Source organism: Gossypium hirsutum, chromosome A12 (assembly GCF_007990345.1).
Source record: "Gossypium hirsutum isolate 1008001.06 chromosome A12, Gossypium_hirsutum_v2.1, whole genome shotgun sequence".
NCBI classification, from domain to species: domain Eukaryota; kingdom Viridiplantae; phylum Streptophyta; class Magnoliopsida; order Malvales; family Malvaceae; genus Gossypium; species Gossypium hirsutum.
In genome coordinates, this window is record NC_053435.1 from 82337790 (window position 1) to 82361578 (window position 23789).

At 31.8% G+C, this 23789-nt stretch overlaps 2 protein-coding genes across 2 annotated transcripts; both read left to right on the forward strand.

The window, feature by feature from the left end:
• The first annotated feature begins 304 nt into the window (after window positions 1-304).
• LOC107919373 (CBL-interacting serine/threonine-protein kinase 9-like) lies at window positions 305-6176 on the forward strand. Its single transcript, XM_041082849.1, has 9 exons — window positions 305-656; window positions 1538-1600; window positions 1693-1764; window positions 4852-4959; window positions 5072-5152; window positions 5230-5283; window positions 5613-5738; window positions 5816-5905; window positions 5979-6176. Exons 1-9 carry the CDS (start codon window positions 453-455, stop codon window positions 6138-6140), a joined length of 960 nt encoding a protein of 319 aa, XP_040938783.1. The 5' UTR covers window positions 305-452; the 3' UTR covers window positions 6141-6176.
• An 11-nt stretch (window positions 6177-6187) lies between these two features.
• Window positions 6188-7629, forward strand: LOC121203323 (CBL-interacting serine/threonine-protein kinase 9-like). Its single transcript, XM_041084183.1, has 5 exons — window positions 6188-6307; window positions 6406-6510; window positions 6593-6649; window positions 6749-6841; window positions 7558-7629. Exons 1-5 carry the CDS (start codon window positions 6188-6190, stop codon window positions 7627-7629), a joined length of 447 nt encoding a protein of 148 aa, XP_040940117.1.
• The last annotated feature ends 16160 nt before the right edge of the window (window positions 7630-23789 follow it).

Below are 23789 nucleotides of genomic sequence, written 5' to 3' on the forward strand. Positions count from 1 at the left end.
GTAATAAAGCAAAAAAATAAATCCACTCCAACACGAAACTCGTTAACCCACGTGTTTTGTTTCCTTTTAAAGAAAGAAATGATGGGAGGGGATAATTGTCTTTTGCCCCATTCTACGTAAATTCGTTAAATTTAATAGACAAGATCAGAAGGGTTAAGTTAGTAAATTCAAAAAGGCAGCCACGGAAGGAACAACTATGTTTCCGGATCCACGTCATTATCCTCTGGGCCCCACATTTCCCGCTCACCAATATAATCCCTCTAATGCCTCGATATCTATAATTCCATGCTTCCCTTCAAATCATTCCTGCCACTCCTTCGCCGTTGCCTCCGCCGTTTTCTTCCCCCTCACCACCACATTTCCGCTCTTTTTCTCTCTCTCGTCAATTCTCCCCACGCCAAAGAACCCCCCTAAAAAAGGGGAAATCTGTACGGATTGTTTAAGGCAGGACAATGAGCACGAAGAAGAGTAGTAATAATACCGCGGGGCAGGTACGGACGATGAGGACACGTGTGGGGAAGTACGAACTGGGAAGAACGTTGGGTGAGTGGAGCTCTGCGAAGGTTAAATTCGCTAAAAATGTGGAGATCGGCGAGTGTGTCGCCATTAAAATCCTAGACCGTGAACAAGTCCTCCGTCGCCGGATTGTCGAACAGGTAAAAATATAATCTTTGCATGTATATGGAAAACCACATAGATGTTTGCCGGTCGTCAATAAAATGTGGGTCTTACGTCTACTCATTTCAAAAAGTTGGACCATTGCTATGATCCTCCACGTAAAATGCATGGACCAGTGACTTTTTATTTGGATTTAATATAATTTTTAGCCCCTTTGCAATTAGGTCCTAATTGGTTCCTATATAGTTTTTGGTTTATTTTGATGCTTGAACTTAAAAATGATGATATAACACATCATTTAGGTGATAATGTGGTCTAACTTAGAGTGTCATGTCATTAAATTTTAGTTGAATTCGAATTTAAGGATAAAAATGAACTTAATTATAAGTTTAGGTAATAAAATGGAAAAAAAGTACAAATACTAATATGGACTTGCTTACTAAGTCTAAAGGGTCAAAATTTATATTAACCCTTTGTTAATTGATATAAGAATATGTGTTGATATTTATAATTAAATTATAAATTTTTAAAGATTAAAAGTATAATTTTATTTTATATCTTTTTTAAGTTAAATAAAATTTTTATATTTTTGGGTTTAAAGTTCAAACTTCTATTCATAATTAATGAGCGGCTAAATAGTAATTTTTTATTTCAGAGAAATCAAGGTATTTTGGAGGGATTAAAGCTCTTACTTGACCTGTCATATTGAATTATGAGTAAATTTAAAACCGAATCGAATTAGAGAATATCCTAAACAAAAATAAGCTTTCCCAAAACTATTTGATCTATTTACGAAATACAAATCTAAAATTTTGATTCTTTTAAGATAATCTTGGGAATAAAATTAATCCCATATTTTATTGCATTCAAGATGTTTTATTTTCCTTTTTGCTTGAATGGGTGCTTTTATTTGGAACAGATAAAAAGGGAAATATCAATAATGAAGCTCATCAAGCATCCCAATGTAATCAAAATATACGAGGTAAATAATCTTAATCCCTAGAACATAGATGTAAGATTATTACTGATAAGATTATATTATATTATTTTAATTTTTATTGTTTAAATCCATAGGTTACGGCAAGCAAGACAAAGATTTATATAGTGATCGAATATATTGATGGTGGAGAGCTTTTTGACAAAATTGTAAGCATTTTGTCGTTAATTTATAGCATCCACTAGTGGGAAAAATTATTTTTTTATTAATTACTTTATTAAATGGGTGTTATAAATTAATCAATTCAATTAAGTAATTATTAAAATATTATTATACGAAGTAAATTATATCATTTTAAAGATATTTTTTTTATATGTGTCATATAAAAGATAAAAAACATACACATATAATTTGTAACGACCTCTAACCCCATACCGTCGTTGGAATAGGGTTATGAGACATTACCAATCAGTACAGTACAATACAGACATTAATTAAATATAAACGTTCAGACTCATCATAATTTTAAGATGACGTCCCTTTAATGGGCTCTCGCGTCCAATATGAACAGTAAAATCAATTCGGGACTAAATGAGAATTACTACGAATTTTTCTTTCAAATTTCAAATTCATACTATATACCATTGCCAATCATAATTTACTTATTTTATCAATACTTTCACAACCTAAATGACTCTCATAAGACATCCTAGGTACATGCCATTACCAATACTCAACATGCTTTACCTCATCGAGTTCGGGATCGGCCTGGGATGCTGATTTAATGATCTAGCCTTAACTTAACCTGCGCACGGAAACAAACCGTACGCTGAGTATACACTTAGTGGTATTTCTATAATCTGAACACTTAAACAATTATAAAACATATTAATTTATATATATTGAACTATTCAAACTCAATGAGTATTCAAACATTCACTTTCCAACCAATGTTTTGGTCTACTTTAAATTCAAAATCATTTATTATTTTTCAATAGCAATTAATCAATCAGTAATATTCATTAACGATCAGTCAATCAGAACAATTATTTTTTTAGTAATAGTCAGTTATTCAGTATCAATCAATTGATCGGTTATCCAGTAACAGTCAATTATTCAGTAAAAATCAAATATACAGTAACAATTAAATTATTCAGTAACAGTTGATCTTTCCAGTTCCTTTATTTACCCCTATTAACATGACTCGGACCTAGACGGATACACGGATCCAACCAACACACCAGTACGGCACATAGTGCCTCATCGACCGAAGCTGGAACAGTAACAGTAACAGTAACAGTAACAGTAACAGTAACAGTAACAGTACGGTACACAAAGTACCTCATCGGAATAAATCCGGAACAGTAACAGTAACGGTAACAGTAACAATATCCGACACACAAAGTGCCGAATAGGTAACAGTAACAGTAACAATATCCGACACATAAGTGCCTGATCAGTAAGCCGGCAAAACCCGTACTCTTCCATAACCTATGGCATGCCAACTATATCCGACTAGCCCGACTAGTTAATAGGGTATTTAATTCACTTTCCAATTTTCAATTAATTCATATTTTAATTAATTAACTATATTTTTTTCAATTCAATATAATTCCATTCACTTTTCACTAATAAATATTCAATTTCACAATAATCACAATTTTCTATCAATTTCATCACACTTCCAACTACATATATTTTCCAATATAACAAATATTTATTATTCAATTTCCACATCAATATTCATTTCAATTCAAACATTCACATATATTCATAAATTAATTCAATATAATCAATATTCAATCCAATTCAAATAATCATCTCAAAATACCTACACCTACTACATATATATATTAAATAATAAATCCAACAATTTAAGTATTAAGTTCAGATTATAGAAAAACAAACCGTATTTTCTCGAGCTAACTCCCGTTGTCTTTGCCATTTTTCCTTACTTAGCCGAGATTTTCCCAGACAACATTAGCTACGAGAATTAAAACAATTCATATTCATTAATTCACTACTAATTTATATCTAATTAATACAATTTCTATTCAATTTCTACTTTAATCTCAATTTAATCTTAACTAAATTCACTTACTTTTTCTATCTTAATTCATACTTCATTTCTATTCAATTTTTGTTCAAACTCATACTTAACTATTGATTTTCCAAAATATTTTCTTAATTTTTAAATTTCATCAATTTAGTCCCTACAACATAAAATTTATGAATTACTTTACAATTCAATCCTTATTTCATTTCTAACTTGAATTTCTATCAATTTAACCCTTATTTCATCATTTTACTCAACATGAACATTACCTAGAAATCTAATAACTTTCAAAATATCAACTTAATTTCATCAAAACTTTGTTCTAAAGCTTCTAAAACATCAAAATTAAGTAAAAATGGCTAAATTAACATACTTATTTAAACCTCAAGCTTCAAACCTTCAATTTTCCCTTCCTGTTTCTATTTCTATTCTTTTTCTTTCTTTATTTCATTAAACCATTATATATATAATATAATATAATAACTTAATAATTATCCATTATAAAAATCTATTTAATAACAAATATTCTTTTAACATTTGTATCCATTATAATATCACACTTGTCTTTCACTAATCTATTTATTATATAATATATTATTTAATAATATACTTATATAATAAGTAAATATACATGTATTTTACAAATGTATGTATATTAGTATCACACATGTCACTATACATACCATACATTTGTCAATTTTTTATTTATTTATCATACAATATTAATTTAATAATAATAAATACATTAATATTTACTTAAATAATAAGCAAATACATATATGTATTACAAATGTGTGTATTATATTTATTATACTTGTATTTTATTTTTTTCATACACTTGGCACTCTTTTTGGTTTATTTACTTATTTAGTCCTTTTAATTTTCTTTATTCTATAATTAAATTTTCAAACTTCATTCAATTTAATCCTTTTATCCAATTATTCTTAATTAAATTAAATTTACTTAATTAAACTCTAATTAACCACTCATTGTACTTCGTAAATATTTTTAAATAAATATTTACGAATCCACTTTTCAAAAATAAAGACCCGAAAATACATTTTTTTGACATCAGTAAAATTCAGGTCATTACATAATTAGTTTTGTATATTAATTTTTTATAAATAAATTTATTACATGATTCTATTTTTCACTTATAGTGTGAGTGTATCATAATTTAATATACACAAAATCGGGGTTTATTATTTATTATACTAAAAATCATTTGATATTTATATAGGCCAGTCGTGGGAGACTCAAAGGGGATGAAGCTAGAACCTTTTTCCACCAGCTTATTAATGTAGTTGATTTCTGCCATGGTACAGGCGTTTACAAGAGAGATTTGAAGGTTCAACTCGCCCTTTAATTAACTCATTCATCACTTGTATGTTTCAACACTTTTCAGACTTTGTCAATTAGTAGCATAATTCATATGTAATACTCCATTTTTTTTTTTGCAGCCTGAAAACCTTCTTCTAGACACCCATGGTGTTCTCAAAATCTCAGATTTTGGATTAAATTCTTTATCACAAGAAGTTTGGGTAAAACCTTATACCAATGTAACAATATGTTCGCAAATTATGTAAGCAAAGTAACAATATGTTTCCAAATAATGTAGGAGGATGGTTTGCTCCATACAGCCTGTGGGACACCAAATTATGGTGCACCTGAGGTATTTATAATGACATTACAGAGAAATAAAAGTACTATGGAGGTTCAAGTTGGACTGCATTTTGTCTCATCTACTCTGAAAATGAGTAAGTTAGCTTCTATACATTAGATTAAAAAATAAGTTCGTCATTTCTACTAAAGTAGAGATAAATGACATTTTTAACGTAAGGACTAATTTACTCTTTGATTAAATGTTTAAGGATTAATTTGTCCATTTTTTTGAATAGGAGTAAAATATAGTTTAACTACTAATATAGAGGCCTCCACGATACTTTTACCCATTATGGTGATACGGTGAGTTGTAACATTGTGTCTGATTTTGTTTATCAGGTGCTTAGAGATCAAGGTTATGATGGTAGAGCATCAGATACATGGTCTTGTGGTGTTATCCTCTTTGTACTCATGGCTGGTTATATGCCCTTTGATGAACCAAACCTCATAAGCATGTATCAAAAAGTAAGTAAAAATCCCAAGTTGTGGATTATTTTCCGGATGAGAACTTGGTTAAAACCTTTTTATGATAATATATTCAGATTTCCAAGGCTGATTTCACTTGCCCGTCGTGGTTTTCATCCGGTTCAAGGAGATTGATACAACGGATTCTCGATCCGAACCCTCTTACTGTATGTTCCGAAAACTTGTTATAAATGATACATGCATGCATCAATTGCGTTGAAATTCTGCTTTTTGTGGCAGCGTATAACTGTTCCTGAAATTCTACAAGATAAATGGTTCAAGAAAGGGTACAAACTACCCCAATTCGAGCAAGAAGAGGATGTAAACCTTGATGACATTGATGTTGCTTTCAATGACTCCAAACAGGTCCTGGCGTCTTGTCATAACCATTTATATATATAAACACAACGTGGTCTGTCATTATGTGACATTTACTTATTGTTAATTCCATGATTTTCCAGGAAAATCTTGTAACAGAAAGGAAAGTGAAACCTATGTCCATGAATGCTTTTGAACTTATCTCTAGGTCCCAAACCTTTTGTCTTGACAGTTTGTTTGAGAAACAAATGGTATGCTAAAATGTTCTGTTGATTCAAGAATTTGAATATATTATAGTCATATTATTATCTTTTTGGTTTGTGGGTCGGATCGGAATTCGGAACGACAGCATCTTGCAAAGCGACAGACCAGTTTTGCTTCCCAATGTCCTCCTAACGAAATCATCTCGAAAATTGAGGATTCTGCAAAGCCTTTAGGCTTCAATGTTGCACCGGCATGCACTGGCTGATTTCCACATATGTTTGATTACTAACTATGTTTTATGTCTCATGTATGTGTTATTCACACCATAATAGATGAAACTGAAAGGTGATAAAAGTGGTAGAAAGGGCGAACTTTCTGTAGCTACTGAGGTACTTAATTGTTGCCTAACATTTTTTTATTATTAAAATCAATAGAAGCAAAGAAATGCAAAAAATAAAATAAAATAATCATTGCTGTTTTGATCTCAGGTGTTTGAGGTTGCTCCATGCTTGCACATGGTGGAGTTCCGGAAAACTGGTGGACACATTGGAGTTTCACAAGGTATATACTTGCATAGCAACGTTTGCGAAAATTGAGAAATTAGTCCCTATACCCTAATTTGTTATTATTTGGTTTTATTACTTTAGGAATATCGAGAATTTAGTCCATTTAAATAATTTTGTTAAAATTTTGTTGTCAAATTGTTGACATGGAAGCAATTCAACAATTTGTAAGCAACTAATTAGCAATTCAACAATGTGTTTATCAACAACTGAACTATCTTATTAGTTTTTGTAAAGTACTAGAATCAAATTATGAGAAATTAAAGGGACTAATTTCTCAATTCTTGTAAAGTAGAGATTGAATTTCTGAATTAGACCTTTTGAACCATAGTTCATTAGGAACCCCATTTTTACTGTGATCTCTCTTGTCTAAGCCATATCTATGTGTTCAATGAATGAGATGTCTTTTATTGGAACATAGACGGATGGAATCATCGATATTTCAAGATCGATAAGTTTTTCATTTATAATTAAATTAATTTATAAATCTTCAACAATAAAAAATCCATCCACCAATTTTAATTCTGATCCACCTAAACGAATTAATTTAACTTCAGTCAATTAACTAATCTCTTTCCCTGCTTCAATTATGAATTTCAATAACCTATTCTAACCAAATCCTTAACCGATTTAACCAATATAACTGCTCACCTCTAAATAATTCAATGATAAATTATCCAAGTATATTTATTTAAGTAAATTTTATCTACTTAATTTTTCATTTAACATGGCAGTTCTACAAAAGTTTCTCATCTGGGTTGAAAGATATAATTTGGAACACCGAAGGAATTCCTGAAGAAGAGTAAAGGTAATGTCTTGTAGTGATTAAGTTCAATTGATTTTATAAAAAAAAAATAAAAATTCATTGACTTTGTCATTTATTGTGCATGTAACACCCTGATACCGGACTCGATCTCCAGGTCCGAGTTACAGGATGTCACATTTGTTGCCGGAGTAATTACGATAAATTATATTAAATTTATACCATTAAACGTTCATTTATGCACAATCATTTTAGGGTCTTATACGAGCTTACAAAAGCTCTAATGCTAACTCAAGGTCGAATTAGGACCAATTTGTAAATATTTTCAAGTATCAGGTTGAAGTCGCAACGTAACTCTTTGATTGATCTTGTTGCGATGTTGAGACTACGTCGTCGCAATGTGTCTCACTATTTCCAAAAGGATCAACTTGGTACAAGTTTGGGCTACTTGAAATAACATCTAAACATTCCAAAAACAATCAATTCAATAACATACCAATTGCATTTCATGCCAAAATATTCCAAAATGGTACTTCAAAATAACACTAATAAACCAACTTCCAAAAAAAACATTTATGATACAAAACTAGCTTAAACCCTAGGTACATGCCATATCCTAATTAGAAGAGAACTTTACAAACTTTGCTAAGTTGGGGATCACTTTTTGGATGTTGGAACTTCTTCTCGTATTCTCGAGGATCACCTATACCTACATACGGAGAAAACAAATTGTACGCTAAACGGTAGGGCTCAGTGGTACTTTCATGATTCAAGATAGTATAACACAAACATTAATACCATGATCTAGTACAAATGCTTATACTTGTACATTTCATGTTTAACTAATTCATGACTACATTTACAATCCATTTCCACCATATCTTCATACATATAACATACATATAGCATTGATAAGCCAACTCATTAATCAATTCAAATCAAGCTTACAAAAACCACATGTCATTCAATATCATATTCATTTAATATCTTTTACCCCGGTTGCTTACTGTTCAATCACATTTTTGGAGTCATTTGACTCATTCACAATCATTTTTACCTCCTGGGCTCCTTTTCAATAATTTGTTCAATAGCTTATTTGATCTTTCTATCATATTTCAGGTAGAAATATAAATGAGGCCATGTCGTTAAACCATTTCATTTAACAATTTCACTTGCTGAATTCACCTTTATAACCCTATTAATATGATTCAGACTTGGATGAATACATGGATCGTCCAATCAAAATACAAAACTGGTACCAAAGTGCATAATCAGTTAAACCGAAGTAAGGTAAACTGGCAACTATATCTGACATAACCCGAACAACTAATAGGGTACCAACATTCAACCCATTTTATGATTCAATACATATAAAATCACTCAATCATAATCATAATCATAATCCAAATTATTATCAAACTCATACGTTTCACATTATATCACATACTTTATTTCAATTTCCATATCATATAATATAATCAATGTATTTCATGCCATTTTCCTTTTTATTCATTTTAGTCCTCTATCCCGATAATCTATACAAACCCAACCGAAACATGTCATACTATTAACATATATTCACCTCAATGATTCATCAATCAATAAACATGTATATGCAAACAAATACTTCTATCATGAATCACAAAAGTACAAAACGTGGTCTCGCGTCACTAGTCAACAACTCTCACTTTTCCTTTCCCTCTTGAAGGTTTCACATCGACGTTAGCTATGAACAGTAAAAAAAATTACACACGATCAATTACCAGCCAATTCATAACTGAATATCTATTTATGTATATTTTTCAATTTATTCAATTTAGCCCTTAAGCATAACTTTCAATTTAAAGCTTCGGATCAAAATCCAATTTCACATATATTCATTAGGGACCCTCTACTTCCTATTCCTATAAAATTTCATAAAAAATTATTTCATTCAATTTGATCCCTAATGTATGAAATTAACAATTAAACTTTACAATTTAGTCATTTTCTTCATCTAAGCTTAATTTCTAACAATTTCACACCCAATTCATTCAATTCTCAACAATGGCAACTTACCAAAATTTTGCCAATTGATCAAATTGATACATAGGTTAGCTTAATCAAGCTCTCATGATAAAAAAAAATCTATAAAAATCAAAGAAAAATGGTTCCAGGACTTACATGGATGGATTTAATGCTGAATGCACAAGGGTTTTTAAGCTTTTATTTCTTTTATTTATGGAGGACGGTGGAGATTTTGGGAAGATGATGACCTTTTTTCATCTTTTTCTATTAAAGTTGGTTTATATTTTGATTTAATTGTTAATTAAACTTAATTAGTTAAGCTAATCATGATTAATTAAACATATATCTTTAATTAATTAAACTAATGACCTACAAAATCATCATCTGTAACACCCCTAACCCATATCCTTCACCAGAATAGGGTTTTAGAGCATTACCGATCAAATAGACACAATTTCAAAACATTTCATATCTTCAAAGTATTATTCAAGTCTAATTTGTAAACATACCAAATTCAATCTATTTTTCCTATTTCATGTTCATTTAAACATTAACTTAAACATGCCATAATATGACCTCAAACAAAAACACATTATTATATGTATATAACCAACCAATATTAGCTTATAATCTTATTTACAATCAATCCACAAAATGATTAATAGTTAGTCACCCTAGGTACATGTCGACACAAAAGGAAAAACATCACCATGTTTGAGTTCGGGACCATTGTTGGATGTTGAATTGGCGATCAAAATTAAATACCTAACTTGCGCACGGAAAACATGTAACATCCCGAAATAGGGCCTAAACGGAATAATGGTTGCGAAACCATAAATTCGAGGTGGAAAAATTTATTTTATTATCATTTTAAGGTCTATGGCATGATTTCATGATTGTGTGAAAATTTCGTTTAGAAATTTTATCGATAGAGGGTCCAATTTGATATTTAGGACTAAATTGAAAAAGTCGTAAAATGTGTGTTCTAGTTCATAAAGGTACTAAGTACTTGTGAGTAATGGGTTTTTAAAGTGGAGTTCCTTGGATAGTTATTAGACCATTATACTAGTTTGGACAAAAATACCTAAAGGAAGATAAAACATCATAGTTTTTAATTAAGGGCGCATTTTGGTCATTTACTTATTAAAATGAATTAAAAACAAAATTAAAAGCCAATTTTTGTCCATCTTCAGCCCCTTGGCTGAATTTCACATGAGGAAGACATAGATAGGGTTTTTCAAGCCTCCAAGCTCAATTGTAAGTCCGTTTTAGCCTCGTTTTTAATGTTTTTTTTACGTTTTTAGAGTCCCAGTAACTTGATTAAGCTTATTCTGGTAATAATTTAACCTAGGGTTTATATTTGGAAAAATACCCATAGGTGAAATGTGTTTATTTTGATGTTTTATGGTAGAATATGAAGCTTGAAATTGTGTTAAACAACTTTTGCTAAGCGATTTTACGTGAAAACGAGTAAAACGACATAATCAGTAAAAATACCTAATGTTCATAAGTACATGTTAGAGTGAGAATTTGATGTTGCCATAGAGGGGAAAAATGATCGGCATGTCATAAAACATAAGAAAATAGGATGAAGTTTAATTTTCGAGCCTTGGGGAAAAAGTGTAAATATGTAAAAGTTTAGGGGCAAAAATGTAATTTTTCCAAAGTTTGAGTCAAGGATTGTTTTAATAAATTTGAGTATTAAATAAGATAAATTTGTTATTATAGATCAAGAAGAACGAAATTCGGAGTTAGACCGGGGAAAGAAAAAGATAGTGACTAAATCGATATAGTTGATCGTATTTTGTTTCGAGGTAAGTTTGCGGTAAATAAATGAAATATTCTATTATTTTATGTTAATGTTGTTAATTTACAGCATGTGTAAATTTATTTTATGAAATTATTCAAAGAAGACTCAAGCATGAATTGACGGAGAAGTAATTTCAAAAAGTCCCGGTTGAACCTTAGGAATATGTAGGATACAAATGTCATGACATTAGGGTTTAAGGATACCATGTAAGACCATGCCAAGGCATGGAAATTGGTAAGGTTTCTAAGGCAAGGATATCATGTAAGACCATGTCAAGACATGGCATTGATAAGTTTCTATAAGGCAAAGGTCCCATGTAAGACCATGCCAAGGCATGGCATTGGTGAGTTCATAAGGCAAGGATACCATGTAAGACCATGTCCAGACATGGCAATGGTAAGTTTCAAAAGAATACCACGTAAGACCATGACAATTCATGGCAATGGTAAGGTACCCGTGTATCCTTAGTATTCCAAGTGGTTCAACGGGAAAATTTAAAGAGAATATCAAGGTAAGGTAAGGTAAGACAAGTTATACTAAAAAGGGTAAGACAAGTTCATGCTAGAAGAGCAAAGGTAAGTATATAATGTTCATGTATGCTTGATAAGGAAAAAGGTAAGTAAAATGCATTAATAAATTTGATTAAGTAAGTAAGTATTTAAGTAAGTGAGTAAGTGAAGAAGTTTAAAATATGTCTATAACAATTAATGAAGTTACATCAAGTAGTATCATGCCAAGTAGTAAGATAATTCTTATGAATTTTGTTATTTATTTGCATGCAAACTTATTAAGCTTAATGCTTACCCCCTTTATTTTCCTTCTTTTTATAGTTTTGTCAAGCTAACTCGGGGATCGTAAAGTACGTTGGAGGTCCAAGCACACAATCACAAGGATTATTTTGGTATAGCTAGACGTTTCATTTTGAGTATGGCATGTATAGCATCGTAGCCATTTTGTGTGTATGATCTTGTGATATGGCTAATGAATGGTATGTAAATGCTTGATAATGATTAGCTATTGGAATGGCTAATCAAGGACATGTTTGGTGTTATGTATGCCTAAATGCTAGTTATTCCATGGAAATCATGAAAAAGGTGAAATTAGCTTTAAAATAGTATCAGACAGCAGTAATGACATGAATTTGAAAAATCACTAAAAATAATAGAAATTGATTTAGATAGTGAATGAGATATAGAATTAAACCTTATTGAGTATATTTTCATATGAAAAAAACAGAGTAAATAAAGGAGTTTTATTTTTTGAGATATTTAAATTTTTGTGAGACAGGGTCAGAGTGATTTTTGAATCCCTTGTTCTGATTTTAGAAATTCACTAAAAATTTTACAAAAATAATTATGAGTTTTAATTTATATGTATAGATTCCATATTGAATCTAATTTTAAGATAAATAAACGGCATGGTTATTTGAATTCTGTATAGGGAGAAGATTAATTCGTAGTGAACAGAGGTCAGAGCAGCCAAACACTGAAATAGGGGAAACTTTAACTAATAAACTGTACTAATTGGCTAGACCAAAAATTCTGAAAAAAAATTAGTAAGAAGATATACAAGTCTAGTTTCAGATAAAATTTATGGATTTTAATTTCAAGTTTCATAACTCAAGTTATGATTTATTTAATGACTATGATGCAGATGGACAGTTTATTTATGAAAGATGAAATAAATTGTTTTGATTTGTTTAAGTGATTGGAAAATTTTTATTGATTCCAGTTTGTTCCCGAACCGTTTCAATTTCATGTTTTAGGGTCTCGAGGACCCTTTTTAGGGACATAATGAATTAATGAAACTATATTAATTTTAAAATCAAATTTTTATGCCCCGAATTAGTAAGCTAAGTTTGGTAACGCTTCGTGCTCGACTCCTGCGACAGTCTCGGGTAAGGGGTGTTACAAAACAAAACCGTATGCTGAGTAAAACTCAGTGGTATTTCTATAATCCAAATATTTAAAGATAAGAAATTACAAATATACAATTGAAATGTAAACACATATTAATATTTAAATATTACAACAACCATATCATATTTCATTTGTTTCACAAATATCTCAATTCTCATACTTGCTATATAAATAGTTTTTCACAATTTATTTCACATTTCATTCCTCATACCATGTCATTCCAATATCAATCACAAAACTTTATTATTCATTTTTCCCTATTAACACAACTCAGACTCAGATAGATACACGGATCCAATCAAAACACACCAGTTTGGCACCCAGTGCCTCATTAGATAATTTGAAGTAATAGATTGACACCCAGTGTCTCATCGACTAAACTGAAGTAAATTGGCTCCAAGTGCCTTATCGAATTAATCTGAAGTAGTAAATCGACACCAAGTGTCTCATCGACTCGAAGTCGAAGAAATCCCTAAACTCTTCCAATCCTATGGCATGCCATCTATATCCGACTCAGCCCGATACAGTTAATAGGATTTCACTTCACTTTTCAATTACAACCAATATTCAATTCAATTCAAATAATCAATATATATTCAATATATATATACCAATTCAATCAATATAAATTCAATAAATTTATCACATACTAAATCAATCCATTTCAGTTGCAAAACACAATAATTCTCACCTCAACACTTACCATATACATTAAATTGAATTATAACAATTAACAACTAAATTCGGATTTTAGAAATACAAACTAGAAATTTTGAGCTATTCTTCGTCGACTTTATCTTTCTCCTTTTTAGTCGAGGATTTCGGTACGATGTTAGCTACGGAATTAAAACAATTAAAATTCATCAATACAACACAATTAAATTTTATATTGAATATTTCAATTTTTACTCAATATTTGCCTAAATTCCAATTTAGTCCCTAAACCGAGACTAACTTTTATTCTTCACATTTAATTCTTTATTTTCATGCAAATTCCACTTTAGACTAAATTTAACTCCTTATTTTCACTTAAATTCCTAGATTTCAATTTTTCACAATTTAGTCCCTATTACTCAAAATTTACAATTTATTCTACAATTTAATCTCTTTTCATTTCTAACTTAAAAATCTATCAATTTAATCCCTAATACTAAAATTATTCAACATAGACAATACTTAACAACTCAATAATTTCTAAACTTTTGGCATGGGTCGGGTAGTACTTAACACCGGGATTCCAAAAACATAAAAATTACAAGAAAAAGAGACTAAATTGACTAACCAATTGAACTTGAAACTTTGAAATCCCTAGCTTTGTCCTTTCTCCTTTTCTTTCATTTTCCTTTCTGTTTCGTTTCTATCTTATTTCTTTTACTATTTCTTTTTCTTTTATTTAATTGTTTTATATTATATAATATATTATGATAATATATATACTTAAATGTTAAGTAAATATATTTTATTATAATATATATTACATTTTACATAGATTTTTACTTACCGCCTCATTTAAGAAAAATAACATAATTGCCTCTTTAGCCCTTTTAATTTTTTTAATCTATAATTCAACTTTTACCCTATATGCAATTTAGTTCTTTTACCTAATTACTCTTAATTCAAGCAAATTCTCTTAACCAAAACCTAATTAATCACACAATTAACTTTGCAAATATTTCTAATAAATATTTACGAGTCTGTTTTACGAAAATAGAGTCTCAAAAATACATTTTTCGACACCCATGACTATCAGGTCGTTACAATGCTCCCCTCTTTATAAATTTCGTCCTCAAAATTTACCTGAAAAGAGGTGGGGCTACTGAGATCCGGTTCCCAAGTCACTTCTTCAACACTATGACTATGCCACAACACTTTCACTAACGGAACTCGCTTATTACGCAACTCTTTCACCTCACGTGCCAAAATCTCAACCTGTTCTTCTTCATATGACAAATCAGGTTGAATTTCAATATCCTCTATCGAAATAATATGAGATGGGTCCGATCTTTATCTTCTAAGCATTGAAACGTGAAAAACATCATGTATTTTCTGTAATTCAGTAGGCAAAGCTAAACGATATGCAATTGGTCCCACTCTTTTTGTGATCTCATACGATTTAATAAAATGAGGACTCAGTTTCCCTTTTCGGTCAAATCTCAAAATTTTCTTTCAAGGCGAAACTTTAAGAAATACTTTATCGCCAACAGAATATTCAATATCTCGATGTTTCAAATCTGCATATGATTTTTGTATGCAAAAGCTGTCTTCAATCTATCTTGAATTTTCTTAACAATGTCTTCCGTTTCTTGGATCAATTCCGACCCGATCATTTTTATTCCACTCAATTCCATCCAACAAATAGGTGATCGACATCTATGACCATATAAAGCTTCATACGGAGCCATTTGAATACTTGATTGAAAACTATTATTGTATTAAAATTCAGCCAAAGGTAAGTAACACTCCCAACCTAATTCAAAATGAATAACACAAGTACGAAGCATGTCTTCCAAAATCTAAATAACACGTTCAAATTGTCTGTCAGTCTGCGGGTGAAAAGCTATACTAAAATTAAGTTGTGTACCAAGAGATTCATGCATCTGTTTGTTTCCAAAATCTTGAAGTGAATCGCATATTTCAATTAGAAATTATCGGCATAGGGACACCGTGCAATCTCACTATTTCTTGAATATAAACTTCAGCAAGCTTTTGAAGTGACCAATCAGTCGAGATCGTAATAAAATGAGCTGATTTCATAAGTCGATCAACAATCACCCAAATAGCAATTTTCTTACTTATCAATAAAGGTAATCCCGTTTCAAAATCCATCATGATACAATACCATTTCCATTTAGGAATAGAAATAGGCTGAATTAATCTGGTAGGAACATGATGTTCTGCCTTAACTTACTGACAAGTTAAACATTTAGCCATATACTCGACCATATCTCTTTTCATTCCTGTCCACTAATAAAATTCTCGCAGATCACGATATATTTTTGTTTCTCTAGGATGCAAAGCAAAATGATGGTCATGAGCTTCACGAAGTGTCAACTCTTTTAATTCAGAAGCATCTGGAACACAGATTCGGTCATGAAGTCTCAAACAACCATAATCATCAATGCTAAAATTTTCTAATGTACCATTCTGAACCATTTATCTTTTCTTCGTCAACTTGTCATCTTCTAACTATGCTGACTTGATCCGATCAAACATCACCGGTTTGATTTTTAATTCAGCCAATAAGCTTTCATCATCATTGATACTGAGTTGAGCAAACATTACTTGCAATTCAATTGTTGTTTTTCTACTCAACGCATCAGCGACAACATTAGCTTTACCAGGGTGGTAATCAATAATACAATCAAAATCTTTCAGAAGCTCTATCCAACGAAGCTGTCTCAAATTCAACTCATTTTGAGATAGAATGTTTTTGAGACTCTTATGATCAATATAAACATAACATTTTTCCCCGTATAGATAGTGTCTCCAGATATTTAGAGCAAAAACCACAGCAGCTAGCTCTAAATCATGCGTCAGATAATTACGTTCATGCTCTTTTACCTAACGAGACACATAAGCTATCACTTTCTCGTCTTGCATCAAAACACAATCAAGATTGCTCAAGAAAGCATCATTATAAACAATAAAATCCTTTCTTGATTCTAGTAAGGTCAAAATCGGCATTTCAGTCAACATTTGCTTCAATTTCTCAAAACTTTCTTGACATTGATCATCCTAAACGAACTGAACACTCTTATACAACAACTCTGTCATCAGCAAGGATATTTTCGAAAATCTATTTACAAATCTTCTGTAACAACCAGTTAGTCCAAGAAAACTATGAACCTTTGACAAATTCCTCGGTGCTTTCCACTGAACAATTGCCTCTATCTTTTTCGGATCAACTCTAATTCCAACTGCTCAGATAACATGACCTAAAAATACAACCTCTGATAACCAGAATTCACACTTACTAAGCTTCTCATATAAATGTTTCTCTCGTAACACTTGTAAAATGGTTCTGGGGTGTTGCTCATGCTCAGGTTTGGATTTCAAATAGACCAAAATATCATCAATAAAAACTACCACAAATTGATCCAAATACGGTTGGAAAATTTGATTCATGAGATCCATAAATGCTGCTGAAGCATTCGTCAATCGAAAAGGCATCACTAAAAATTCATAATGACCATACTGTGTTCGAAATGCTGTCTTTGGTACATTACTTTCTTTCACTTTCAACTGATAGTAACCCGATCTCAGATCAATCTTTGAAAAGACAGAAGCTCCTTTTAGTTGATCAAATAAGTCATCAATAGGGGTAGAGGGTATCGATTCTTAATCGTCAACTTATTCAATTTCTTATAATCTATACAAAGTCGCATGGAACCATATTTCTTTTTAACAAAAAGCACTGGAGCTCCCTAAGGCGATACACTAAGGCGTATAAAACCACGTTTCAATAAGTCTTACAATTGTACTTTTAATTCTTTCAACTCTATAGGTGACATACGATAGGGGGCATTAACACTAGAGCCATACCAGGAAACACTTCAATTGCAAACTCAACCTCTTAATCCGGTGGTAATCCAGGTAATTTCTCGAGAAACACATAAGGGAATTTACAAACAGTTCAAATTTTACTACACTGACTATCAAAAGAATTCGAACTAATGACATAGGCTAGAAAAGCTTCACAACCTTGATGAAGAAGTTCATTAGCTCAAATTGCTAAAATGATATGAGTTGAATCACTTGTTCAAATACCATTCACCTCAATCTTATCACTGCTTTCACTCTGAACAACAAACTTCTTCTTACAGCAATCCATAATCACCCCGTGCTCCGTAAGCCAATCCATACCCAAAATCACATCAAAATTACCAAACGACATTATTAACAAATCAAAAGTTATATTCTGTATCATTAACGAACATCTCCTATACACCTGATTCACTAACACAGATTGTCCCAATGGACTAGAAACCACTATCGATACTTTAGGCGTTTTAGATTTTAAACTTCCCGACTCAACCAATTTAGTATTAACATATGAATGTGAAGATCCTGGATCTATCAAAGCATAAACAGGTTCTGAATATAATAAAAATATACCTGTCACCACATCATTAGCATCACCATCCTCACAAGTCCACACAACATAAGCTCGAACTGGCGTTTTGTCCTCCGATTATTGAGTAACGACATCATTTTCCTTCCTAGCACCGCCTCTCGAAAATAAACCACTTCGACTCGACCTGCAAACTATAGAAGCAGGCATAGATCTCTAAGAAGTAACAGGTGTAACATTTTCATTCTTTGGACAATCTTTAACAAAATGTTCTATAGATCCACAGGGAAAACAACCTCGAGTTAATTTCTAACATTCACCAAGGTGCTTTTTCCCACAGTGCTCACAATTTGAAATATCAGTATCCTTGGATAGACCTCGCACACTACCCGTAGATACAGTCAGTTGTCTATAACAATTTCTATCAGTTCTATCTGATTTAAAATTTGTTCTCAAGCTACCACAGAATTCTTTTAATCTCTTCGGTGGTGGGTTTGAACTAGCAGCTCCAGGGCGCTTTCTAATAGTACAAATATTCTTAGTCTTTTTATCGAAACCCGGAACTTGCTCTACAATTCTTGCCTGTTCAACTAAATCTGCAAACTCAATAATTTTATACGATACCAACTATACTCGTAACTCATCGTGTAGACTATGTAAAAATCGCTTGCTACTGTCAATTTCAATCGGCACAAACTCAGCAGCATACATACTAAGTCGTAAAAATTCTCGTTCATAATCAACCAAAAACATTCACCTGGTTTCAGCATCAAAAACTCTTGTTTTCTATCTTCAATATACAATTCACCCACATATTTTATTTTAAATTCCTTTTGGAAGAATTCCCAATTTACCTGATCTGCAGATACATGACGCATCACTGACTGCCACCAAGTATATGCTTCTCTTTGCAGTAGAGAAACATCACATATTAAACTTTCATGTGGGTTGCATTCAAGTTGTTGCAAAATACGTTTACTGTAACAACCCGATTTTGGGCCTAGTCAGAATAGTGGTTTCAGAACCACTAATCTGAGGGTGGAGAAATTATTTATTATTATTATTTTGGTGTTGTAGAATATTTTTATAAGAGCATGAAAAATTTGATGAATTAATTTTAGCGTTTAGGAGCTTAATTTTGAAAAAGGACTAAATATCATAAAGGGTAAAAGTTTTATTTTACTAGATAGATATACCAAATTCCTAGAGAACTATAATTGAGGGTGTTTAAAGTGCAAATAGACCTTTAATAGGTGCTTGGCTAGCCATAGGGGACAAGAATTGCCAAAATTGACAAAGTTAGGTGCGTTGGTGACTTAATTTGACTAAAAATAAAATAAGAAAAAGAAGACTAAGTGGTCATATTCTTTACCACCGAAAATATAAGCAAACTTGGGGTTTTAGAATCTTGAAAATTTCAGCCACTCTTCACCCTTGCAATTGAGGGACTTTGATGGTCATTTTTGTTAATTTTTGTGTTTTTGGAACCCTTATAGCTTAATCTAGCTAATGAGGGGACTATTTTGCAAAATGGTTGAATGTTTAGGGTTTTTACATGTGATTAATCATATTTTTTACTGAATAATAAAATGAGTCATGGTTGTGTAATAAACAACTTTTGTGAAAGAAGTTTGCATGAAATCACCTAAAAAGGGCTATTTTGTAAAGTTGTAAAATAAGTTGTAAATGTGTGAAATAATCAAAATTGTGAGTTTCTATAGTTACAAAAAGAATTTGGCTAGGCTTGGTTAAGGAGGAAATTTGATAAAAATCAATTTACGAGCCTAAGGGCAAAATCGTAATTTTTGTAAAGTCTAAGGGCAAAACGATCATTTTGCCAAATTGTGAATTATAGAATGTTTTAATTAATGTAATGATTAAATGAATAAATTTCATCATGTTAGATCAAGAAAATCGAGATTTGAGCTTAAATCGAAAAGTATGAGGTTATGGACTAAAATGGAGTAATTAGCTGAAATTGCATTCAAGGTAAGTACGTGTGATAAATAAACATGTTATCCATGTTATTGTTAATATACTTGAAATATATTTTGCTATGATTGTATTTAATTATATGTTGATGGGGTTATGTATGAGAAAGTGATTCCAAATGTTAATAACATTTTTGTGATGATTAAATACATTAGAAATTGGATGGAATATGACATTCCACTGAAACAAGTAGGTTGTGCGTAAATATTACAAATTTATCATTATTATGCATTGAAAGTTTGATTTTGCATATAAGGCTTGAATGCATCTATGAGTAATGGTATGATGAGACTTATCATGATAAACTCTCGGTTGAACCTTAGGAATAGATTGGATAATCATGCCATAACATTTGGGTGATATGTGTGCTAGTGTAAGACATGTCTGGGACATGCATCGTCCACATTATGGAAGCTAGTGTAAGACATGTCTGGGACATGCATCGACCTCGAGATATGCAAGCCAGTATAAGGCTTGTCTGGGACATGGCATCGGCTTGACATGTGTCAGTGTAAGACCTGTCTGGGACATGGCATTGAGACTGATATATGAGAGCCAGTGTAAGACCTGTCTGGGACATGGCATCGGCCTCGATATATGAAAGGTAGTGTAAGACCTGTCTGGGACATGACATCGACTTAGATGTGTGAGCCAGTGTAAGACCATGTTTAGAACATGTCATCGGCATCGTACCCTATGTTTGAGGCTTAGTGATTATCCTGTGGTATTCCAAATGGTTCAATAGGAAATTTAAGGTTTAAGTTGAAATGATAGAGCTTATGGCTATGTTGTAAGTGATATAGATACTTACATGAAATTGATGAGGTGTGAATTCAATTCATGTTGTATGATTAGTAAGGAATGAATATGAGCATGTTGAGTAACACAGGTATGTATGCCAAGCTTATGAGAAATGATTTCGGTTTATGATGCACATTTGGTGAAGATGTAAATAGGTAATTCATGCATATGAGAATGATTTGTGATGATCTTGTGATTATAGGTCTATACTTATGATGTATAAATATGTATCTTTACCAATGTGGTGAAAATGAATTAATAAGGTGTGATAAACTATCATTAATTTACACTAAAGCAGTTTTGGACAACAGCCATAGTTTGACTTGGAAAATCCACCAAAAGATTGTGAAAATTGAGTTAGAGGCTGAATAAAATATGAAATTAAAGCTTAATGAGTCTAGTTTCACATAGAAGAAATGGTGTAAGCAAAAAAGTTTCATATTATGAAATATGTAAATTGTTGTGAGACAGAGTCAGAATGATTTCGAAATCCCCTGTCTTGATTTGGGAAAATCATTAAAAATTTTTAAAAAAATAATTATGAGTTACAATTTATATTATTAAAGTCCTTAATAAGTCTATTTTCAAAAGAAGCAAACAGTAACATGATTCAAATCCCGTGTGAGGAGATAATTAGTAAAGAAAGGTTGAAGCTGTGAAACAACAGAACAGGTGTGAATTTGAAGAATAAACTGTACTAATTGACTAAACCAAAAATTCTAAAAATTTTATGGTAAGAATATATGTGGGTATAGTTTCTGAGAAAATTAGCAGATTTTAATTTGGAGTTCCGTAACTACAGGTATAAATAATTTAGTGACTATAACTCGAGAAAATAGCTTGACCTGAACATAGGAAAAAAAGGAAATTATGATAGTATTACCTTGATATCATGTTGTAAGAATTGGTGGAAACATATTGATAAATTTCTTATTATTTTCATATGGACTTACTAAGCGTGAAGCTTACTCCCTCCTGTCCATTTCTTTTAGCTTGTCAGGTTAGCTCGGGGTTGGAGATCGTTAGAGGTAGCATCACACTATCAAGTCACTACCTTTCGAATAATGAAGCATATAATAAAAATTTCAAGTGAGTGGCATGTATAAGGATCTAGTTTATTGACATGTGTTATTATGCTCTGGCCAAATGTATTGGCTTATATTGAGTTATATGTATATGACCATGAGATGTGGCTCATATTGATTATGGCTTGTAAACCTAGCTATTCTTGTCATGTCTAATGTTTATGATGTGATTATGTTTGTTTGCCATGCATGGTTGGTAATATGACATGAGTGTTGGATGTATGCTCTATGACCAATTGAGGTGGTCATAGCCATGTACTAATTGCACGTTATAAAAACAACGTGATAATGGTTGAACATGAGTGCTTGATTGATAAGTTGGTAACCATAGTATAATGGTAAGAGTGATCATCAAAATGACAAGTCTTATGAATGTGAATTAAGGAATCTAGACTTGGTATTGCATGAGTAGATGCATTACATGTAAGAAGACATGTTAGTGTTATGAATATGCCTTAATAAAGAGTGTTTAATCACTAAAATGATGCCATGATTTGTGGTTTTAATATGTATAAGGCTATAAGGGTTTATGGGTAACATGAAAGCTTGGAAAATAGCCTAAGTGTTGACTATACGGGCTGAGACAAGGTCGTGTGTCTCAACCGTGTGAGGGACATAGCCTGGAGACACGGGCGTGTGGTCTGGCCGTGTGGTTCAATTTGCATACTGACGTCATAAACAGAGAGTTACACGACTTGAGGACACGGGCGTGCCAAAGGCACACGGGCGTGTCCCTATGTCCACACGGGCGTGTGAACCTGTTTCATGGAAAGAAATTTTCTAAGTTTTCCCAAAACTTTCTAAGGTTCTCGGTTTAGTCCCTAACTACTTTCAATGCATGTTTAGGGCTTTGTAGGCCTGTATATGGGACATTATGCATGTGTATGAAAAGTTTTGAATTAAAAGAAATTTCTTAGCCCGATTTTTGCACGTTTGTGAACGATTAAGTCTGGTAATGCCTCGTACCCTGTTCCAGTGTCGGACACGGGTAAAGGGTGTTACATTTAGTAAATTCAATCCAAATTTCAGCTGCAGAAGGATCAAATCCTTTTAGTCCTAAGAATTCAATCGCACCATATTAACGTAATTCTTTAATCGGAGCTCGACGAATAGTAGGTGTAGATGTTGTAGCGGATGTGGTTCTCGTGATTCGCTGAAGAGCATCAACAATAGCTCTAAGTAATTGTGAATCATCTCTTTCTCTAATATTACCTCGTTTAGCATTAGGTTGTTAAGTACTAACTGGATTAACACTCAGTGCTGCCGATTTGATTTCATCTAACTCATTAGAGACATCATCATCGGTATACATCTCTTGATTAACATCATCATTATAATTATCCGTCATTTTTAACTATAAAACATAAACAGATATATATCAGCATTCAAATCTCGACTCAATTTGACTCAATTATGCCATGTACCTCTAGACTCAATTCCGAGCTTGATTTATTCTGAGAATCGGCTAGACCTACAAAGCTCTGATACCATTAAATTGTAACACCCCTAAACCATATC

Coding starts and splice junctions, on each gene's coding strand:
- LOC107919373 (XM_041082849.1), top strand. CDS start 453: ATGAGCACGAAGAAGAGTAGTAATAATACCGCGGGGCAGGTACGGACG. Junction 1,601..1,692: donor ATGTAATCAAAATATACGAG/GTAAATAATCTT, acceptor TTAAATCCATAG/GTTACGGCAAGCAAGACAAA. Junction 5,153..5,229: donor CTTTATCACAAGAAGTTTGG/GTAAAACCTTAT, acceptor CAAATAATGTAG/GAGGATGGTTTGCTCCATAC.
- LOC121203323 (XM_041084183.1), top strand. CDS start 6,188: ATGATTTTCCAGGAAAATCTTGTAACAGAAAGGAAAGTGAAACCTATG. Junction 6,511..6,592: donor TAGGCTTCAATGTTGCACCG/GCATGCACTGGC, acceptor ACACCATAATAG/ATGAAACTGAAAGGTGATAA. Junction 6,650..6,748: donor AACTTTCTGTAGCTACTGAG/GTACTTAATTGT, acceptor TTTTGATCTCAG/GTGTTTGAGGTTGCTCCATG.